The sequence below is a fragment of the Schistocerca americana genome, chromosome 8, assembly GCF_021461395.2.
Source record: "Schistocerca americana isolate TAMUIC-IGC-003095 chromosome 8, iqSchAmer2.1, whole genome shotgun sequence".
NCBI classification, from domain to species: domain Eukaryota; kingdom Metazoa; phylum Arthropoda; class Insecta; order Orthoptera; family Acrididae; genus Schistocerca; species Schistocerca americana.
The window spans coordinates 400103813-400122877 of record NC_060126.1 but is presented as its reverse complement, the minus strand read 5'-3'; the positions used below and the strand labels follow the sequence as shown (position 1 = coordinate 400122877).

The 19065-nt window shown below is 37.5% G+C and overlaps 1 protein-coding gene across 1 annotated transcript in view; it reads right to left on the bottom strand.

Moving 5' to 3' along the window:
* Window positions 1-19065, bottom strand: part of LOC124545279 (serine protease gd-like) — a 294473-nt gene that overhangs the window by 11100 nt on the left and 264308 nt on the right. The window contains exon 8 of the mRNA XM_047124163.1: window positions 13114-13270. Within this exon, the coding sequence (XP_046980119.1) occupies window positions 13114-13270 (157 nt within the window). The remainder of the gene's footprint in view (window positions 1-13113; window positions 13271-19065) is intronic.

Genomic DNA, 19065 nt, shown 5'->3' with positions numbered 1-19065 from the left:
CAGGCCAAAAGCACTAAGAAAAACTAGGGTCTATGCATCTGGTCAAAAATATTTTAGAAACTAGTTCTAACTTTGGCCTAGTAATAGAGGATATTGAGGCACTAATTACGGATTTGAGTACAGAGGTCCAGGTATCTATAGTTGGTGTAGAATAGAGAATAAATTTTTACAAGTGATCTAGGTGCTGGACTACACTGAGGTAATGCAGTGACATGATAAATCCTGGATACACAAAGCTGTCAGACAAGTTAACCAGGAACTGACTGGTTTTCTGCTACCTGGGAACAGCTCACAATGGTGCTGCCCCGGCTAGAGACATGATCTACACCTTAACAGGAGGGGGGAAAGATAAGATTATTTGAACTGATAGCTGAAAATGTAACAGTGGCCACTGTCACTAATGGTAGAATTCCTGTGATTACAGTTGAGGGGTAAGCTTTCTTTAGCCTAAACACCATACTGTTTTAAAAGAGGTCCAAATAACTGTAGTGGCACACAGAAAAGAAACTAATTTAAATAAACCTACTGTCATGCATCAGAATATTAGAAGACTATGGAAAAGTCAATGAATTTTGTATCTGTTTAGAAATGTCAAAAGGATTTTTATGTACCATATCTGCCTGAGCACCATGTAAATACAGCAACCATTATGTTAAATGCATAGTACTATAAATTAGCAACCTATTTCTGCAGGGGACATACAGAGAAAGGAGGAATTGACATGTATGTTAAAAATAATATCAAACATACATCTATTTAAGATTGTAGTTTCTGCCTAGAACAAAAATTGGACACCTGTGATTTTGAATTGCTGCTACTGGAAAAATTGTGTGTAGTAGTTACAATATGCAAATACCAATTGGGGCACCTTCAAAAAACCAGAACTTTCCTACTTTATTAATACAAAATTTAATATACTTATAAATAGTTTCTGTCAATCTTTAACAGAGCCTGTTCCCTGCTTTTCCATGAAAACAATTAACTATGGTAGTAATAACACACAAAAAGTCTTTGATTACAAAAGTAATTTAAATATCATGTACATGGAAAACGAAATTATTCGAGATGTGTGGGAAAAACAAAGATGTAGGATTCATTTCATATTACTAGAAATGCTGTGCTATCTTAAGGAAAGTATTTAGAATATTCTGTATATAATGTCTGAAATTAGTAAGTAATATAATACAATTAAATCAATATGGGTAACAATGGAAACAAAAATCAGAAAACCAGTTAAATGTGAGAACTTACTTACTATATAACACAGCTAAATAAAAAATTATAGCAGCCTGGCAGTCAATGTATCTAATATTCACTTCCTGGGATTACCTCAGATGACACCCATAAACAGTTCAAGGGATAAAGCAGTAGAATACATGCAGGGAGCAAAACCACATACATATGGCCAAATCACAATTACCTCATACTCTGCCAAAGAAATCAGGAATGTAAAAAAACTCTCTCAAAATAAAAAATCTCTCATGGAATTGATAGTATACTAAGTAAAATCCTGTTCTTCATATATGTGAAAGGTAGTCAGTCATAAATGCAATGCATCATTATCACCGGAGATATTTTCAGATGACTGAACTATGCTACTGCCAGATTCCTTTACAAGAAAGTTAATAAGATAGGTGGTACTTTTGGCTTCTCTAAGGTTCTAAAGGATTACATAATGCAAGACTAACAGCACACCTCACTCAGATTAGACAATTAGCTAGCCCAATTTGGATTTCACAAATGTCTCATTTCTGTGACTCATCTAATGCCTTTGATTGAGTAGTTCACAGTATCCTCCTAGAGGGGCTCAGTTATGGTATTAGGAATCTTGGTGGTAACTACTTTTCAAAAGAATACAGATTCTAACATTTAAAAACTTAGGAAATCTACACTATGAAACACCATTTTCAGAATGGGAAATAAACACTACTGTTGTATCATAGAGATCAATACTGGGTCTGCTCTTGTCCTTGCTGCAGATGGAGAAACTTTCAACACTTCAAAATATAGATAATACTTTCTTGGTAATTACTAACTGGTTCTTTGCAAATTCTGCAAGTGGACTGTCACTGAACTCTGACAAAAAACAATGCAATCAATTCAGTACTACATAAGGCATGATCACACGTTTAGAAATAATACATGATATTAACAGAAATGGAAAATCTTAATTCTTAGGTGTTTATACTGATAAAAATAGAAAGTCACATGTTACAGATCATCTTAAAAAATCTGAGGTCTGTAACTATTGCATTACAAATTGTATCAAATTTTGAGGACGGACATATTTATGTTGTTTTAATTCACCAAAATCCCTTCTTGTTGCTGGAGTCTTCAGTCTCAAGACTTGCTTGATGCAGCACTCAGCGAGAGTTTCTGCTGGAAGCCACTTCATTTCTGATTAACTACTTCATCTGACACCCATTTGAACCAACTCAACTCCAATAAGGTCTTTTTCTTCCTCAATGAATTTTACCTATCACGCTTCCCTCCGTAACCAAACTGACTACTCCCTGATGCTTCAGAATGTGCCCTGACAACTGATTCTTTCTTTCAGTGTGTAGCATAAATTTCTTCTTCCCCCAGTTCAATTCATTACCTCTTCATTAATTACCCAATCTAATGTTCAAAACTATAGTATAACACCACATATCAAAAGACTATTCCCTTCTTGCCTGAACTGCTTTTTGTCCACATTTCAGTTCTGCACAAAGCTACACTCCGGACAAATACCCTCAGAAAACACATTTTCTCTTTTTCAGGAATGCATTTCTTGTTATTTCCAGTCTGCACTTTATATCTTCTCTATGTATCAGTTAGTTCGCTGCTCAAATAGTAAAACTCATTAGTTACTTCCAGTGTCTCACACTTCTTAATCTAATTCCCTCAGATTGACCTAATTTAATCCTACTGTATTGTTATTCTTATTTTACTTTTTTATGTTCATTTTATAGCCTCTTTTCAGACAATATCCATTCCACTAAAATGATCTTCCAAGTTCTTTGCAATCCCTGACTTATTTACGATGTCATGGACAAACTTAAGAATATTTTTTTTATTTCTTCTCCCCAAACTTTAATTCCTTTCCAACTTTCTCCTTAGTTTCCTTTACTGCTTGTTCAGTATACAAACTGAAGAAAATAAGGGATAGGCCACCATCTTGTCTCACTCCCTGCGCAACCATTGCTTCCTTCTCATGTCTTTCAACTCTTGCAACTGCCATCTGGTTTCTATACATTTGTAGGTAACTTCTCACTCTCCATTTTATCCCATTGTCCTTCAGGGGATTGCCATGGGGGAAGTGACAAAGAGAAAATGGTTCAGTAACCAATAATAAAAAGGTAACATTCCACGTGTCAGAGTACAGAACATCAGAAATCTGAATATATCAGGGAATGAAAAGGTAAATATGAAGACTCAATCTGTATATAGTGAGAGTCAGCAAAGTGAAATGGGAAGGAGATAATGATTTCTGGCCAGATGAATGTAGGGAATATCAACAGAAGTAGAAAATGGTATAAAGGGAGCAAAGTTACTTGCGAATAGGACAGAAGGTTAGAGAGTGAGTTACTGCGAACAGTTTAGTGATAGGGTCCATTTCATCAGGATTAAGAGCAAACCAGTATCGCCAACGATAGTTCAGGTACTTATGCCAATGTCACAAGCGAAAGATAAAGAGAGGGAGGAAATGCATGACGATACTGTAAGGGAAATTCAGATACAAAACTTGACGACAACCTAATAATCATGGTGTGTTGACGACAACCTAATAATCATGGTGTGTTGACGACAACCTAATAATCATGGTGCGTCTGTCTCGGTAGCTGTGTGGTCAGCATGGTGGATTGCTAACCTGATGGGCCTGGGTTCGATTCCTGGCCGGGTCAGAGATTTTCTCCACTCGGGAACTGGGTGGAGAGCTGTCCCCACATTCATATCATCATAACTGACATTCCACTCTTGAGAGGGCAGTATGGGCAAAATCCAAAAGCCAATAAAAAATAAATAAAAACAAAAATAACACAGGAATGAACTGAAGATGATGTTACAGGAGAATATGGGCTAGTTAGTAAAAATGAGAGAAGAGAAAGTAATTGAATTCTGCAATAAATTGCAGCTGGTAATGGTGAATTCACTATTTCAAAAAATAGTAGAAGGAGGTATATTTGGAAAAGGCCTGGAGATACAGGATGACACCTGTCTTATTACAGTACAATGAGACACATTCCAAAGTCAGATAATGGATTGTAAGGCATATGCAGAAAGAGAGAGATTCAGGCCGCAATTCAGTGATGTGGAAGAGTATGCTGAATTTTAAGACAATTGTCAGGAAGGAGGAATATGGAAAGAAGTGGGATACTGAAGTACTGAGCAATAATATTTCCACTTTGAAATTCTCTGAGGATGTATATGGTGCAATACTGAATACCACAGTAAGCAATTCAGTTGAAGAGCACTTATCACTAGAAAGAGTGATCACATAAGAGGTACAGATAAATACAGGTACAAGAAAGAAGATAGGTACGTGCAAGAAAGAAGATAGCAAAGAAATCTTGGGTAACAGAAGAAATATTTCAGATGATTGACAAAAGAAGACAGTAAAAAAAAATAACCAGAAAAAAATAAACAGGAATACAGCAGTAGAAGTATAAGCTAGAATGAAATGTCTGCAGGAAAAATTCAAAGAAATAAAAAAAGAAATAGTCACTGGAAGAACAGATTCAGTATGTAGAGAAGTCAAACCAAAGTTTGGTGAAGTTAAGAGCAAGAGTGTGAACAGTAAGAGTGGAGGAGGTATTCTGCTGTTCAATGTGCAGGAGAGAGTGGAAATCTTTCATTGAAGTCTCTACAAGAGAGGAACTGTCTTCCGACATGATAGAAGAAGAAACACAGGGAATACAGTACTACAGTCAGAGTCTGAAAGACTTGTCATCGAATAAGCTAGAAGGTTTAGATAAAATTTCTTCACAAGTTCTAAAGTCATTGGGGGAGTAGCAATCAAATGGCCATTCAAACTGATATGTAGAATCAATTAAGACTGGAGACATTACATCAGACTTTTGAAAAATGTCATCCACACAATTCTGAAGATAGCAAAGACCAATAAATGCAAGCATTAAAGCATGATCGGCCTAACAGCTCATAAATCCAAGTTGTTGTTGTTGTTGTTGTTGTTGTTGTGGTCTTCAGTCCTGAGACTGGTTTGATGCAGCTCTCCATGCTACTCTATCCTGTGCAAGCTTCTTCATCTCCCAGTACCTACTGCAACCTACATCCTTCTGAATCTGCTTAGTGTATTCATCTCTTGGTCTCCCTCTACGATTTTTACCCTCCACGCTGCCCTCCAATGCTAAATTTGTGATCCCTTGATGCCTCAAAACATGTCCTACCAACCGATCCCTTCTTCTAGTCAAGTTGTGCCACAAACTTCTCTTCTCCCCAATCCTATTCAATACCTCCTCATTAGTTATGTGATCTACCCACCTTATCCTCAGCATTCTTCTGTAGCACCACATTTCGAAAGCTTCTATTCTCTTCTTGTCCAAACTGGTTATCGTCCATGTTTCACTTCCATACATGGCTACACTCCATACAAATACTTTCAGAAACGACTTCCTGACACTTAAATCTATACTCGATGTTAACAAATTTCTCTTCTTCAGAAACGATTTCCTTGCCATTGCCAGTCTACATTTTATATCCTCTCTACTTCGACCATCGTCAGTTATTTTACTCCCTAAATAGCAAAACTCCTTTACTACTTTAAGTGTCTCATTTCCTAATCTAATCCCCTCAGCATCACCCGATTTAATTTGACTACATTCCATTATCCTCGTTTTGCTTTTGTTGATGTTCATCTTATATCCTCCTTTCAAGACACTGTCCATTCCGTTCAACTGCTCTTCCAAGTCCATTGCTGTCTCTGACAGAATTACAATGTCATCGGCGAACCTCAAAGTTTTTACTTCTTCTCCATGAATTTTATTACCTACTCCGAATTTTTCTTTTGTTTCCTTTACTGCTTGCTCAATATACAGATTGAATAACATTGGGGAGAGGCTACAACCCTGTCTCACTCCTTTCCCAACCACTGCTTCCCTTTCATGTCCCTCAACTCTCATAACTGCCATCTGCTTTCTGTACAAATTGTAAATAGCCTTTCGCTCCCTGTATTTTACCCCTACCACCTTCAGAATTTGAAAGAGAATATTCCAGTTAACGTTGTCAAAAGCTTTCTCTAAGTCTACAAATGCTAGAAATGTAGGTTTGCCTTTTCTTAATCTTTCTTCTAAGGTAAGTTGTAAGGTTAGTATTGCCTCACGTGTTCCAACATTTCTACGGACCTCCCCGAGGTCCGCTTCTACCAGTTTTTCCACTCGTCTGTAAAGAATTCGCCTTAGTATTTTGCAGCTGTGACTTATTAAACTGATAGTTCAATAATTTTCACATCTGTCAACACTTGCTTTCTTTGGGATTGGAATTATTATATTCTTCTTGAAGTCTGTGGGTATTTCGCCTGTCTCATACATCTTGCTCACCAGATGGTAGAGTTTTGTCATGACTGGCTCTCCCAAGGCCATCAGTGGTTCTAATGGAATGTTGTCTACTCCCGGGGCCTTGTTTCGACTCACTCTTCATCTACATCCTCTTCCATTTCCATAATATTGTCCTCAAGTACATCGCCCTTGTATAAACCCTCTATATACTCCTTCCACCTTTCTGCCTTCCCTTCTTTGCTTAGAACGTTGCCATCTGAGCTCTTGATTTTCATACAAGTGGTTCTCTTCTCTCCAAAGGTCTCTTTAATTTTCCTGTAGGCAGTATCTATCTTACCCCTAGTGAGACAAGCCTCTACATCCTTACATTTGTACTCTAGCCATCCCTGCTTAGCCATTTTGCACTTCCTGTCGATCTCATTTTTGAGACGTTTGTATTCCTTTTTGCCTGCTTCATTTACTGCATTTTTATATTTTCTCCTTTCATCAATTAAATTCAATATTTCTTCTGTTACCCAAGGATTTCTATTAGCCCTCATCTTTTTACCTACTTGATCCTCTGCTGCCTTCACTACTTAATCCCTCAGAGCTACCCATTCTTCTTCTACTGTATTTCTTTCCCCCATTCCTGTCAATTGTTCCCTTATGCTCTCCCTGAAACTCTCTACAACCTCTGGTTCTTTCAGTTTATCCAGGTCCCATCTCCTTAAATTCCTACCTTTTTGCAGTTTCTTCAGTTTCAATCTGCAGTTCATAACCAATAGATTGTGGTCAGAATCCACATCTGCCCCTGGAAATGTCTTACAATTTAAAACTTGGTTCCTAAATCTCTGTCTTACCATTATGCAATCTATCTGATACCTTTTAGTATCTCCAGGATTCTTCCAGGTATACAACCTTCTTTCATGATTCTTGAACCAAGTGTTAGCTATGATTAAGTTATGCTCTGTGCAAAATTCTACAAGGTGGCTTCCTCTTTCATTTCTTCCCCCCAATCCATATTCACCTACTATGTTTCCTTCTCTCCCTTTTCCTACTGACGAATTCCAGTCACCCATGACTATTAAATTTTCGTCTCCCTTCACTACCTGAATAATTTCTTTTATCTCGTCATACATTTCCTCAATTTCTTCATCATCTGCAGAGCTAGTTGGCATATAAACTTGTACTACTGTAGTAGGTGTGGGCTTCGTATCTATCTTGGCCACAATAATGCGTTCACTATGCTGTTTGTAGTAGCTAACCTGCACTCCTATTTTTTTATTCATTATTAAACCTACTCCTGCATTACCCCTATTTGATTTTGTATTTATAACCCTGTAATCACCTGACCAAAAGTCTTGTTCCTCCTGCCACCGAACTTCACTAATTCCCACTATATCTAACTTCAACCTATCCATTTCCCTTTTTAAATTTTCTAACCTACCTGCCCGATTAAGGGATCTGACATTCCACGCTCCGATCCGTAGAATGCCAGTTTTCTTTCTCCTGATAACGACGTCCTCTTGAGTAGTCCCCGCCCGGAGATCCGAATGGGGGACCATTTTACCTCCGGAATATTTTGCCCAAGAGGACGCCATCATCATTTAATCATACAGTAAAGCTGCATGTCCTCGGGAAAAATTACGGCTGTAGTTTCCCCTTGCTTTCAGCCGTTTGCAGTACTAGCACAGCAAGGCCGTTTTGGTTAATGTTACAAGGCCAGATCAGTCAATCATCCAGACTGTTGCCCCTGCAACTACTGAAAAGGCTGCTGCCCCTCTTCAGGAACCACATGTTTGTCTGGCCTCTGAACAGATACCCCTCCGTTGTGGTTGCACCTACGGTACGGCCATCTGTATCGCTGAGGCACGCAAGCCTCCCCACCAACGGCAAGGTCCATGGTTCATGGGGGGAGGAATCCAAGTTACTGACAAGAATAATATGTAGAAGAATGGGAAAGAAAACTGAGGATACCTTCGGTGACCAACACTATGGCTTTAGGAAATGTGAAGGCACCAGAGAATCGGTAGTTACTCTGCCCTTGTTTAATGGTGCAAGATGTTCAAACAACAATGTCTAGGATGGAATAGCAAAAATATTATTAAAAGGATAGATTGCTACCCATCATATAGAGAAGACAATGAGTAGCAGCTAGGTACAACAGAAACACTGCTATACTTTCAGCTTTTGGCTGGCCAAAGGACCTCCTCCTGAAGTAGAAAAAAAAAACACCTACCCACACACACACACACACACACACACACACACACACACACACACACACACAGAGAGAGAGAGAGAGAGAGAGAGGGAGAGAGAGAGAGAGAGAGAGAGAGAGAGAGAGGCAAAAGCAGTGGCTCTGTGTGTGTGTGTGTGTGTGTGTGTGTGTTTGTTCACTCCCTCCTTCTACTTCAGGAGAAGGCGCAAGATGTTTGAACCAGATGAAACAATAAGAATGTAAGACAAGGATACAGCTTTTTCTCTTACTGTTTAGTTTTCCCTTACTGTTCAGTCTATGCATCAGAGACAATACGACAGAGATAAAAGGGAGGCTCAGAAATGTGATTAAAATTCAGGGTGAAAGAATATTAACCTAAGATTCACTGAAGGCATTGCTATTGTCAGTGAGAGTGAGGAAGCATTACAGCACATTTAATAAAATGAACAGTCTAATGAGCACACAATTTGGATTGAGATTAAACCAAATAATGAGGAAAGTAATGAGAAGTAGCCAAAATGAGAAGAGCAAGAAACTTATCAGAATTGGGGATTACGAAGTAGAGGAAGTAATGGAATTCTGCTACCTAGGCAGAAAATAAAACATGGACAGAGCTAAGATGACAAAGAGGAGATATGAAAGGCAAACATAGCATTACTTTTAAAAAAATGCCAGTGTCAAACACTTGCCTTAATTGGAGTAAGAAATTTCTGAACTTTACATTTGGAGCACAGTATTGTGTGAAAGTGAATCATGGACTGTGGAAAAACTGTTTAGAAGAGAAATGAAGCATTCAAGATGTGATGCTATAGAATGATTTTGAGAATTAGGTGGATGATTAAGTATGAAATTAGAAGATTAACCATAGATTCGATGAGGAAAGGGATGTGTGAAAAACACTGATGATAAGAAGGGACAAGATGATAAAACATGTCTCAACACATTGGGAACATCTCTCATAATACTTTCAAGAACATTCTCCAAGTCTACAAATGCAAGACACTTAGGTTTGGTTCTCTTCAGTCTGTCTTTTAAATTACATTTAGTGTCAGTATTTCCACATGTGTTCCTACATTTCTCCAGAACCCAAAGTGAACTTCCCTGTGAGTCAGCTTCTACCAGTCTCTGCATTCTTCTGCAATAACTGCCATCAGCATTTTAAAACCATGGAGTCTTAAGCTGATGGTCATTGTGTAATATTTAGATTGACAGCACCTTTGGAATTGGAATAATTACCTTCCTTATGAAGTCTGAAGGTATTTAAAGAACCTCGTTATCTTGAATAACGGATGGAATTTTTTTGTTGTGGTATGTTCTTCAGAGGACGTCAATAATTCTGAGGGAATGTTGCCTACTCCAAGGACCTTATTTCAGCTTTGATCTTTTAGTGCACTGTCAAATTATTGTTGCTGTGTCATACCTTCTATCTCATCCATATTTACTTCCTCTTCCCTTTTCATGAAACTGTCTTCAAGTTTGTTACCTTTGTATAGCCCTTCTGTATATTCCTTCCACTTTTCAGTCTTCCACTCTAAGTAATACTTATCATCCACATTTTTTTATATTTATACAGCTGTTTCTCTTTTCTCCAAATATTTCTTTAGATCTATCTTTCCCATAGTCACACATGCTTCAACAGCAAACTAATGTCTTATGGAATTATGTTGTGAAATAAATTGTCACTGAGGAAAAACGTGTTTGTTGCATAGAGGTTTATAATCAGTTTCAGATGAATTACCTACTCTAGCATTTCGTGTAGACAGTTCTTTAAACACTTGGGCAACCTCATAACAACAGCCTTACCATAAGTTTACTTCCTTGTAGTTCAAGAACTACAGTAACACATAAATATAACACTTCAAGGAGAAGTGACTTACATTAACTATTTGCGGCCTTAGTGTGGCGCAGAAAGCATTTAAGTATTCTGTCAAAAAAAACTTTTGACCACCCCAATGCAATGATGTACAAGGGAGAGCTGCTGCTAAGTTCTTGGCTTTTCCTAGTTAAAACTGATATAGAATAATGCTGATGTTTTGATTGTACTTTGTTCCTTGCATTGTGTGTGACAGTAATTGCACAGCAGTAATGTTGGTTTTTATTTTCCTGTGCACGTTTTATCTGAACATGGCACAAGAAAATAGATATTAACAGTTAAAAAGAGTTGTGCTGTGATTACTTGTCTTCTTTTTAGAAGGGAACCAGCTGAATAAATTTATGATGCTGATACATTGCGTAGTAACTGCCCACCCTATTCCACAATCAAAAATTATGTTCCTGCATTTAAAACAGGGCATTTCAGCACTAAAGATGAAGATGTTCTGGAAGGCCAACTCCAGTCACAGTTCTGGAAACTATGGATGCTGTTCACGCCACAATCCTGGATGATCAGAGGGAAACTACTAAAAAGATAGCAGAGACTCTAGGCATATCCCAAGAACATGTGGGTAATATTGCTCATAAGATTTTCAATATGAGAAAGCTCTCAGACAAATAGATTCCAAAATGGGTCAAAAGCAGACCAAAATCATGAACAAGTGGCTGCTTCATAGTCCATGTTGATCCAATTTCACCAGGATCTGTGGGATTTTTGGACTGTCTCACCATCGTGGAACAAACATGGTTATACACTTATGATTCAGAGACCAAAAACAGTCTAAGAATGGAGGCACAGTGGTTCTCCATGTCCCAAGAAGTTTAAGACACAAAGATCAGCAGACAAGTTTCTTGCAACCATCTTTCGGGATAAAGATGGAATCCTAGTTATTGACTACTTAAAACGTGACGAAACAATCATCACAAGGTACTATACTGAACGTCCAACAAACTGAAGCAGTAACTGGTCTATAAACATTGAGAAAAGCTGAGAAAAGTAACCCATTTTTGCAACACAATGTCCCTCCTCACAAGGTTGCCATCACATAGCAAAAACTTACAGATCATTAGTTTTAAATCCTTAAACATCCACGTTATTCATGCTCCTAGGGTTTAATACACAATAATATTACCTTCAAACACAAACTGAAAGGCAATTCCTCCTATAGTGTAGAAGAATTTCTGAAGGTGTAATGATATTAGTTTTCTTTTTAATATTACAGAAAATTTAATTGAGGATACAATATTTGTTGCTGTCCACTGCGGCTGTGTTTGAGGAAAGTGATCTGTCATAAACTATTCAAATTGATAACATTTTATATTGCAAAAAAATGCTTTTTTAAGCTTTCACAGGCTCTATTTTGTTTTCATAATTAAACTGAGAAATAAAAACATGTTATGATGATTACATGACATTGTCAGCTGCACTGGAGGTGATCTCAGAATAACATGGTTGTTCTCCTTACAGAAGTTTATTCGCCCAGACTGGACAAAAATACAGTGATGACCAGTTTCAGCGAAATTAAATTGCCATCATTAGATCATTTGTATAGAAAAAAAATTTTTACAGGGCCAATCCATTTTGTCGACTGTTCACATTGTGAACCCAACTTCTAGAGAAATAATACACCTCTTGTCATACAATAAGAAAATAGTTCTGTTAACAGTGCAGAATAATTACAAATAAAATACATATGACATTTATAAAATACCTTCATGTTACGTCAACAAGGACAAGATTTTATAAACATCTTTTATATTTTTATTTGTAACTACTGTGCACTGTTCACATGGCCATTCTCTTATTGTATAAGAGACGGTACTGTGGAATGATATGTCAAAATATTAGAAAAGAGGTTAAACAGTGCACACGTAACTATATTAGTTTCCCATTCAGTAACGAAACAAATACACATTAAAAATCCAAAACAAAAATCTCACTCCCAAGGCAAGGAGGTTGCAGTGACAGTGCCATAGTATGCAGTACTCTTACACATGAAAGCCAAGAAAAGTGTGACAGTGTGTGATAGGTTTATCAGGACATATGTTTGCAGTCAGACAATAGATCAGCAAAGTTTGTGAGAATTTAATGGCGAACAACTCTGAATTTCAATTAGTGTAGTGAGTGATTTAATTTCTGGATACGTACCTGTATGTGATTAGAAGTTTAACTAGCAACACATTCAATCTCTTATATTTTTGATCTAATGGTTAATGTATTTCATCCATAGTGAAATAAAGAAAAATATATTTACTTGCTGCCATTTGGTATTTATGCTATTCATATATTATGAAGAGAAGAAGACAGAAAGAGGATGCAACACACAGCACTGAAAATCATATTTAGCATTACAATTACCAAGTTTTAGGATGTAAGGGTGCAATCAGCTGCTGCAGTTCATCCATCTTAAGATTACACAGTACTTCATTTGTGTTTGTTACTTGCTTATACATTAATGAGCCAATTTAGCTGGTATCAGTGCTTGTACTACTCTGTTTTTATATATTTTTACCACAATTTCTAAGTCTACCAGTAACACTAACCATTCCGAAATCCTCCACAGAATGTCCGCTCAGAGGTGATGAGGGCAAAATCCTTCCGACTGTTTATGCAGTCTTCTCTGGACACAACAGGAACATTTGTCTTGCGTGGAAAATCAGTCACTCTGTTGCCATGTTCATCCCGGCCCCAACCAACAACCTAATTTAACATTACAAGGTTGTGCTAGAAGACAGTTGCACAGATAACATTTTTTTAACAATAAAACAGAATTCTGAAAACAAAACATTAGACCGAAACCTAATAATTAAGTTACAAATTATGGATGTTCTCAACCCATAGGTTGGATTGATTTACTAGGTATGATGCTATTAGTGGTGGTATGCCCTTGCCATCCTCCAATATTTATTTATCACCATACATTAAAAGCTTAGCTACCTATGAAGTTCATTGTAGGAGCAACCTAGACAATTTATTGGTGGCCGGCACCTATCCATTGACAAGTTTCTGCATAGGACAAATTAATGTCTATATAAGGGGCAGTCAAATGAAAATGAGACAGACGAAAAGAAAGTAAGTAAACTTTATTACTTCAAAAGTAATCACCATAACTGTCAATTTATCCTATTGTCAGACAGTGATCAACGCCTTTATGGAAAGACTTTGTGGCTACCTACAGAACCATGACGGTACCCAAATGTGCACCTCTTCATCTGAAGAAAATTAATTAATGGCCACAAATGCTTTTCTTCGGGGCTGCAAAAATATGAAAATTGTATGAGGAGAGAGTGGCACTGCTCAGAGGATGTGTAGGGGCTTCCCAGCAATACTTCTACAGAGCAGTCAAAACAGCTGTCACACCGGCTATAGGAAAGTCATGATCACTTATTTCTCTGACTGCAAGGGCCCACTGCTCATTGGCTTTCTGAAACGCAGCACTATAACTAGTGCAGAGCACTACATAGACACCTCACAAAACTTGAAGCATGTGCCCTGAAGTCCAAACACCCAGAAATGTTGATGAACGGCATTCTGTTGCAGGATAATGCCTGCACACATTTTGACAAAGTTGTTTTCATTTGTCTGCCCCTTACATTATTAATACAAAACAACCTGTTACATAAAATGTACCAAATCTGCACTTATTATAAAAATTACAATTGTATTGGGTATGAAGCAAAATTTGTGACTGCATTGAGGAGTTTTTGGTAAGGAGAAGCTCATATATATGTCACTTTCATACCAATAGCTCGCTTCATGGAACCAGAACTAAGGAAATTTCGTCTACAAACCAGATTGCTTACAAATCAATTGTGTGACACATCCTTAAAATACCATTCATATGAGTGGGACCTATATCAAATATGCCTGTAACAAGTTTGACATTACCTCATAAATGTAAATGTTCAATTTTTTTTTTTTTATCTTATCCATTAGGACCGTTTCACATAAGCCTTGTGGAAGGAACATCAGCATCTCTGTCTCTTTTTTGGAAACACACATTATATACTCATCTTGGCCTTAACTAATGTGTAAAGTCTTATTTATTACATACTTTTGTTTTTCCTTTGTTTATAAATGAGCCTCAGGTAAGTTGGACTTCATTATATTCGCAATTACGGATCCTAAAATTTTATTTACGATTAACCCCTTGATGCCAGGTGTCACAAATTCGCAGCATACCAGTGTGACTCTAGAAAGTCTAAGGTTAACTGTTTTCGAGTGCTAGTGCCAAGAGGTACAGATTCTACACGGAGCAACCAAAGCCCCTGACATGTGATGTCATGTTCCGACTGTTTAGGGTACTTCTAGTGTTACATAAGTAGTAGTAGTAGTAGTAGTAGTAGTAGTAGTAGTTTTCTCTCTCTCTCTCTCTCTCTCTCTCTCTCTCTCTCTCTCTCTCTCTCTCTCTCTCTGCCATGAATATATTTATTCAGGCATTAATGGGTTAAATTGCATTTTTTGTGTTCTCTCTCATTTTTTCATTCTCTGTAAATGAACACTTGTGCAGATGTCATGATGTAATGTGTGTTCCTGAACACTGGGTGCAGCAGAAACATCATTTTGTTCTATATCAGCAGCTGTAATAGATTTAAGCAAAATATGGAAGTAAATGAGATTCATGCTAATCCAGCAATTCCATGTATATATCAGTACCAGATTATTGAGAGTGTCTTAAATTTAGTGTAAACACATGGGGATTATACTTTACTGAATCCAAAGACACATTCAGTTTCATACAAAACTTAGTCCTTGAATGTAAACATGTACAGTAGTATGACAACGATGATATACAATGGCAGTATGGTTTATCACACAATGGCTTTACAAGCTTTACATCAGTACTGCATGTTTTTGATTGTTGCATAACGTACTCCAGGAAGATGATTGCAGTTTTAGCACCAGCAGTGAGAGATATCTTCATGTTCACTCCTCTTCTGTCCTCCTCGTCACTTTCATCATAGCTTTCCTGTATGCATTTGATCATCTCTTTGTCAAAGTTTGGTCATAGATAGTTGCTCATCCAGTAATGTACTCAACAGCAACAGTTTTCTACAAAGAATGTCAGTCCAACTACATCTAGCTACAACTGTGTCTACATAGATACTCCACAAGCCATCATATGGTGCATGATGGAGGGGACCCTGTAGCACTACTTGCCATTTCCTTTCCGGTTACACTCACAAATAGAGCGAGGGAAAGATGACTGTCTATATGCTTGCTCCATATGAGCCCTAATTTCTCTTATCTTCGTGGTCCTTACGCACAACATACATTGGCGGCAGTAGAATCGTTTGTCAATCAGCCTCAAATGCCTATTCTCTAAATTTTATTAATAGTGTTTCTCAAAAAGTACATTGCCTTCCCTCCAGGGATTCCCATTTGAGTTCCTGAAGCATCTCCGTAACACTTACGTGTTGTACAAACTTACTGGTAACAAACCTGGCAGACCACCTCTGAACTGCTTCAATGTCTTCCTGCAATCCGACATGGTACGGATCCCAAACACTCTAGCAGTACTGAAGAATAGCTTGTATCAGCATCCAGTAAGCGGAATCCTTTACAGGTGAACCACTCTTTCCTCAAATTTTCCCAATGAAGCGAACTCTACCATTCACCTTCTCTAACACAGTTCTCACATGCTTGTTCAATATATCTTATCATATTGTTTTGCAACGTTATGCCCAGATATTTTAACAACTCAACTGTGTAAAGCGGACACTACTAATACTGTATCCAAACAGTACAGGCCATCCACATTAACTTAAATTTTTCCACATTTAGGGCTACCTACCATTCACCCCACCAACTGGAAATTTTGTCTAAGTCATTGTGCATCTCCCCACAGTCACACAGCTTCATCACCTTACCATACACCACAGCATCACAAGTGAACAATAGATTGCTGCTCACCCTGTCCACCAAATCATTTATGCATACTGAGAACAGCAGCAGTCCTATCACACCTCCCTGGTGCTCTCCTGAACTCTTCTCTAATTTTGAGTTCCTGCTTGAGATCTAGCATAACAAGTTTCCTTTTAGAAGCCATAATACTGACCCATAAACAAAGCCGCAGTTTCAAACATGTATAACACTGTATTAACTAATAACGTTGCACACAAGAATTTATTATTTTGTGTATCATTTCTGCTTGAGCGACTACGGGCTGGAAGTGGGCTGGATTACTGAGATGCCAGATAGTGACAGTTTAGTGTAGTATCCTAAACCAGACATGAAGAAATAGATATTTTTGAATTTTTTTTCAAGTTTGTGAGTGTCATGAATAACATATTTTGTAGTAAATAGATGGCTGTGAGTTAACAGTGGCACATGCTACGAACTTCAGCAACAATATCTGGGTTGAAAAATAATTTCCCTAAAGCCACAGTGTAAGTATTTAAGTAGTGCAATATTTTAACTTATTTTCCACTTGCAGATTCATTTGTTGTTTGAAGTTTATGATCCAGATGCAAATATAGCTTCATAATTAATGAGGTATCATAGGGCTGTGACCCTTTTGTTATAATGAACTAACACCATTTGGATCACAAATTTTTATTTATCAACTAATGGTTTCTGTGAGCATTGCAGGGCATCTTTAGGTCTTCACACACACACACACACACACACACACACACACACACACACACACACACACACACACACACACACACGCACACGCACACACACGACTGACTAAACTTTGTAGTGCCAGACCTCAAGATGATCGGCAGTGCAGACAAAGTGGTCGTCAATCAATAAAAAGTTGTGATCCAAATGGTGTTTGTTAAAAACCCTTCAAAAGCCAAGATCGGGCAAGATATTTTTTTAAAATTCAAGACAACTAATTTCAACAGTCTTGGCTGTCAATTCCGATCTTAAAGATTTTTTTTTAGTAAAACATCTTCCTTATATGCCAACCTAATTCACAACATGTCAAATGGATAAAAACTCAGCACATTATACACATTTGTCATTGCTAAAATATTTGAAAAAACGATGCATCTTGTCCAAAATGCCATGTCCATACACAAACTGCTCATAGATGCATGATACATGGTAGAAATACTTACACAATAGCACACCTGTTTACATATGCTGGACATGTAAATAATAGTAAACCATTTAGTATGTGGTTTTTTAGTGCGTGTCCAGCATATGTAAACAGATATGCTGCAGTGTACATATTTGTATCACGTAACAAGTATCTGAGTAATATGTGAATGGACATGGCCTTTTGATGTGCGATTTTTAAATATCTTAGTGATGGCGAACATTTATAACATGCCGAGTTTTATCCACTTGACATCTTGTGCATGAGGTCAGCATAAAATGAACATGTTTTACTACCAAAAAAATGTTTAAGACCTGAAGACATCTAAGACTGTTAAAACCAGTTGTCTTGAATAAAAAAAATATTGTGTGTGATCTTGGCTTTCATGGTTTTTAACAATTACAACAGATTGCCCTTCAATACTGTCATAATGAGAAAATTCAGCCCAATGGCATTTTGTTTACTCATTATAAACAATGCAATTAGGAAGTCAATTATTGTGACTTAACATTGTATTTTGCACATACTGTAACAGTCGTGTTGTGTTACATTTAGTTCCCCCTTTACACATTAGTGTGTACCAACTGTATTTTTCATAAAATTCTAATTATTTTGCATTTGTCACACGAGTTTCTTAGACAGAACAGTACTGACAACAAAACAGAGAGGTAGAGGTAGATGAAGGTTCAGGAAATCAGGAACTTGGAGCCCCTGTTTCCCTATTATTGTAACGTAAATCACTTTGTATGGCACTGGCAGTTCAGTTCATGTTCACTTTCATTGGTGGGGTGCTCATAAAAAGTCAGTAAACTTTATAAAGGCATTGTTTTGAAGTGTTCATTATATGATGCACCAGCTCTCCTCCTGCTGATGTTCATACTTATTCTAGTTGTGTTTCTGTAGTCTCAATTGTAACATAAAAAGAAACATGGTGTAACTGTGGGAGTAAACATGTAACTTCTTGCCCATTGGGAAGGCATCAGAGTGCAAATATAAGTACCCTCCTTGCTTTTGCCTTATGAACAATGGAAAAAACTCTGGAGAAAACATTGGCTAGAAGTGGTTTATGCTTGTTTCACCTAAATAGCACATTAACTAATGTGGTATCTATACTAGCAGGTCACTTATACATTAGTTGTGCACACCTACTCTTCTGGCTGGCAAACATATCAAGTACTCTGTTGTTGAAATTTGGAATTCCACTGATTTCCACCTTATGAATGGAACAAGCAGTCTCTCCCGACACATATTGGCCCCGATGGAGGTTTTAATATTTTTTAAAGTACTGAAACTGTGCTTTGCTTCTGCAGGTGTAATTCATGCAATTTGCAGTGTCTTGTGCACTTCAGTAAACGATTCATCAAAGGAATGTTCCACAAGAAAAGTGAACAGCTTATATACCGATGTAATGCCTTTAAATGTAAACTGCAGTAAATCGCTG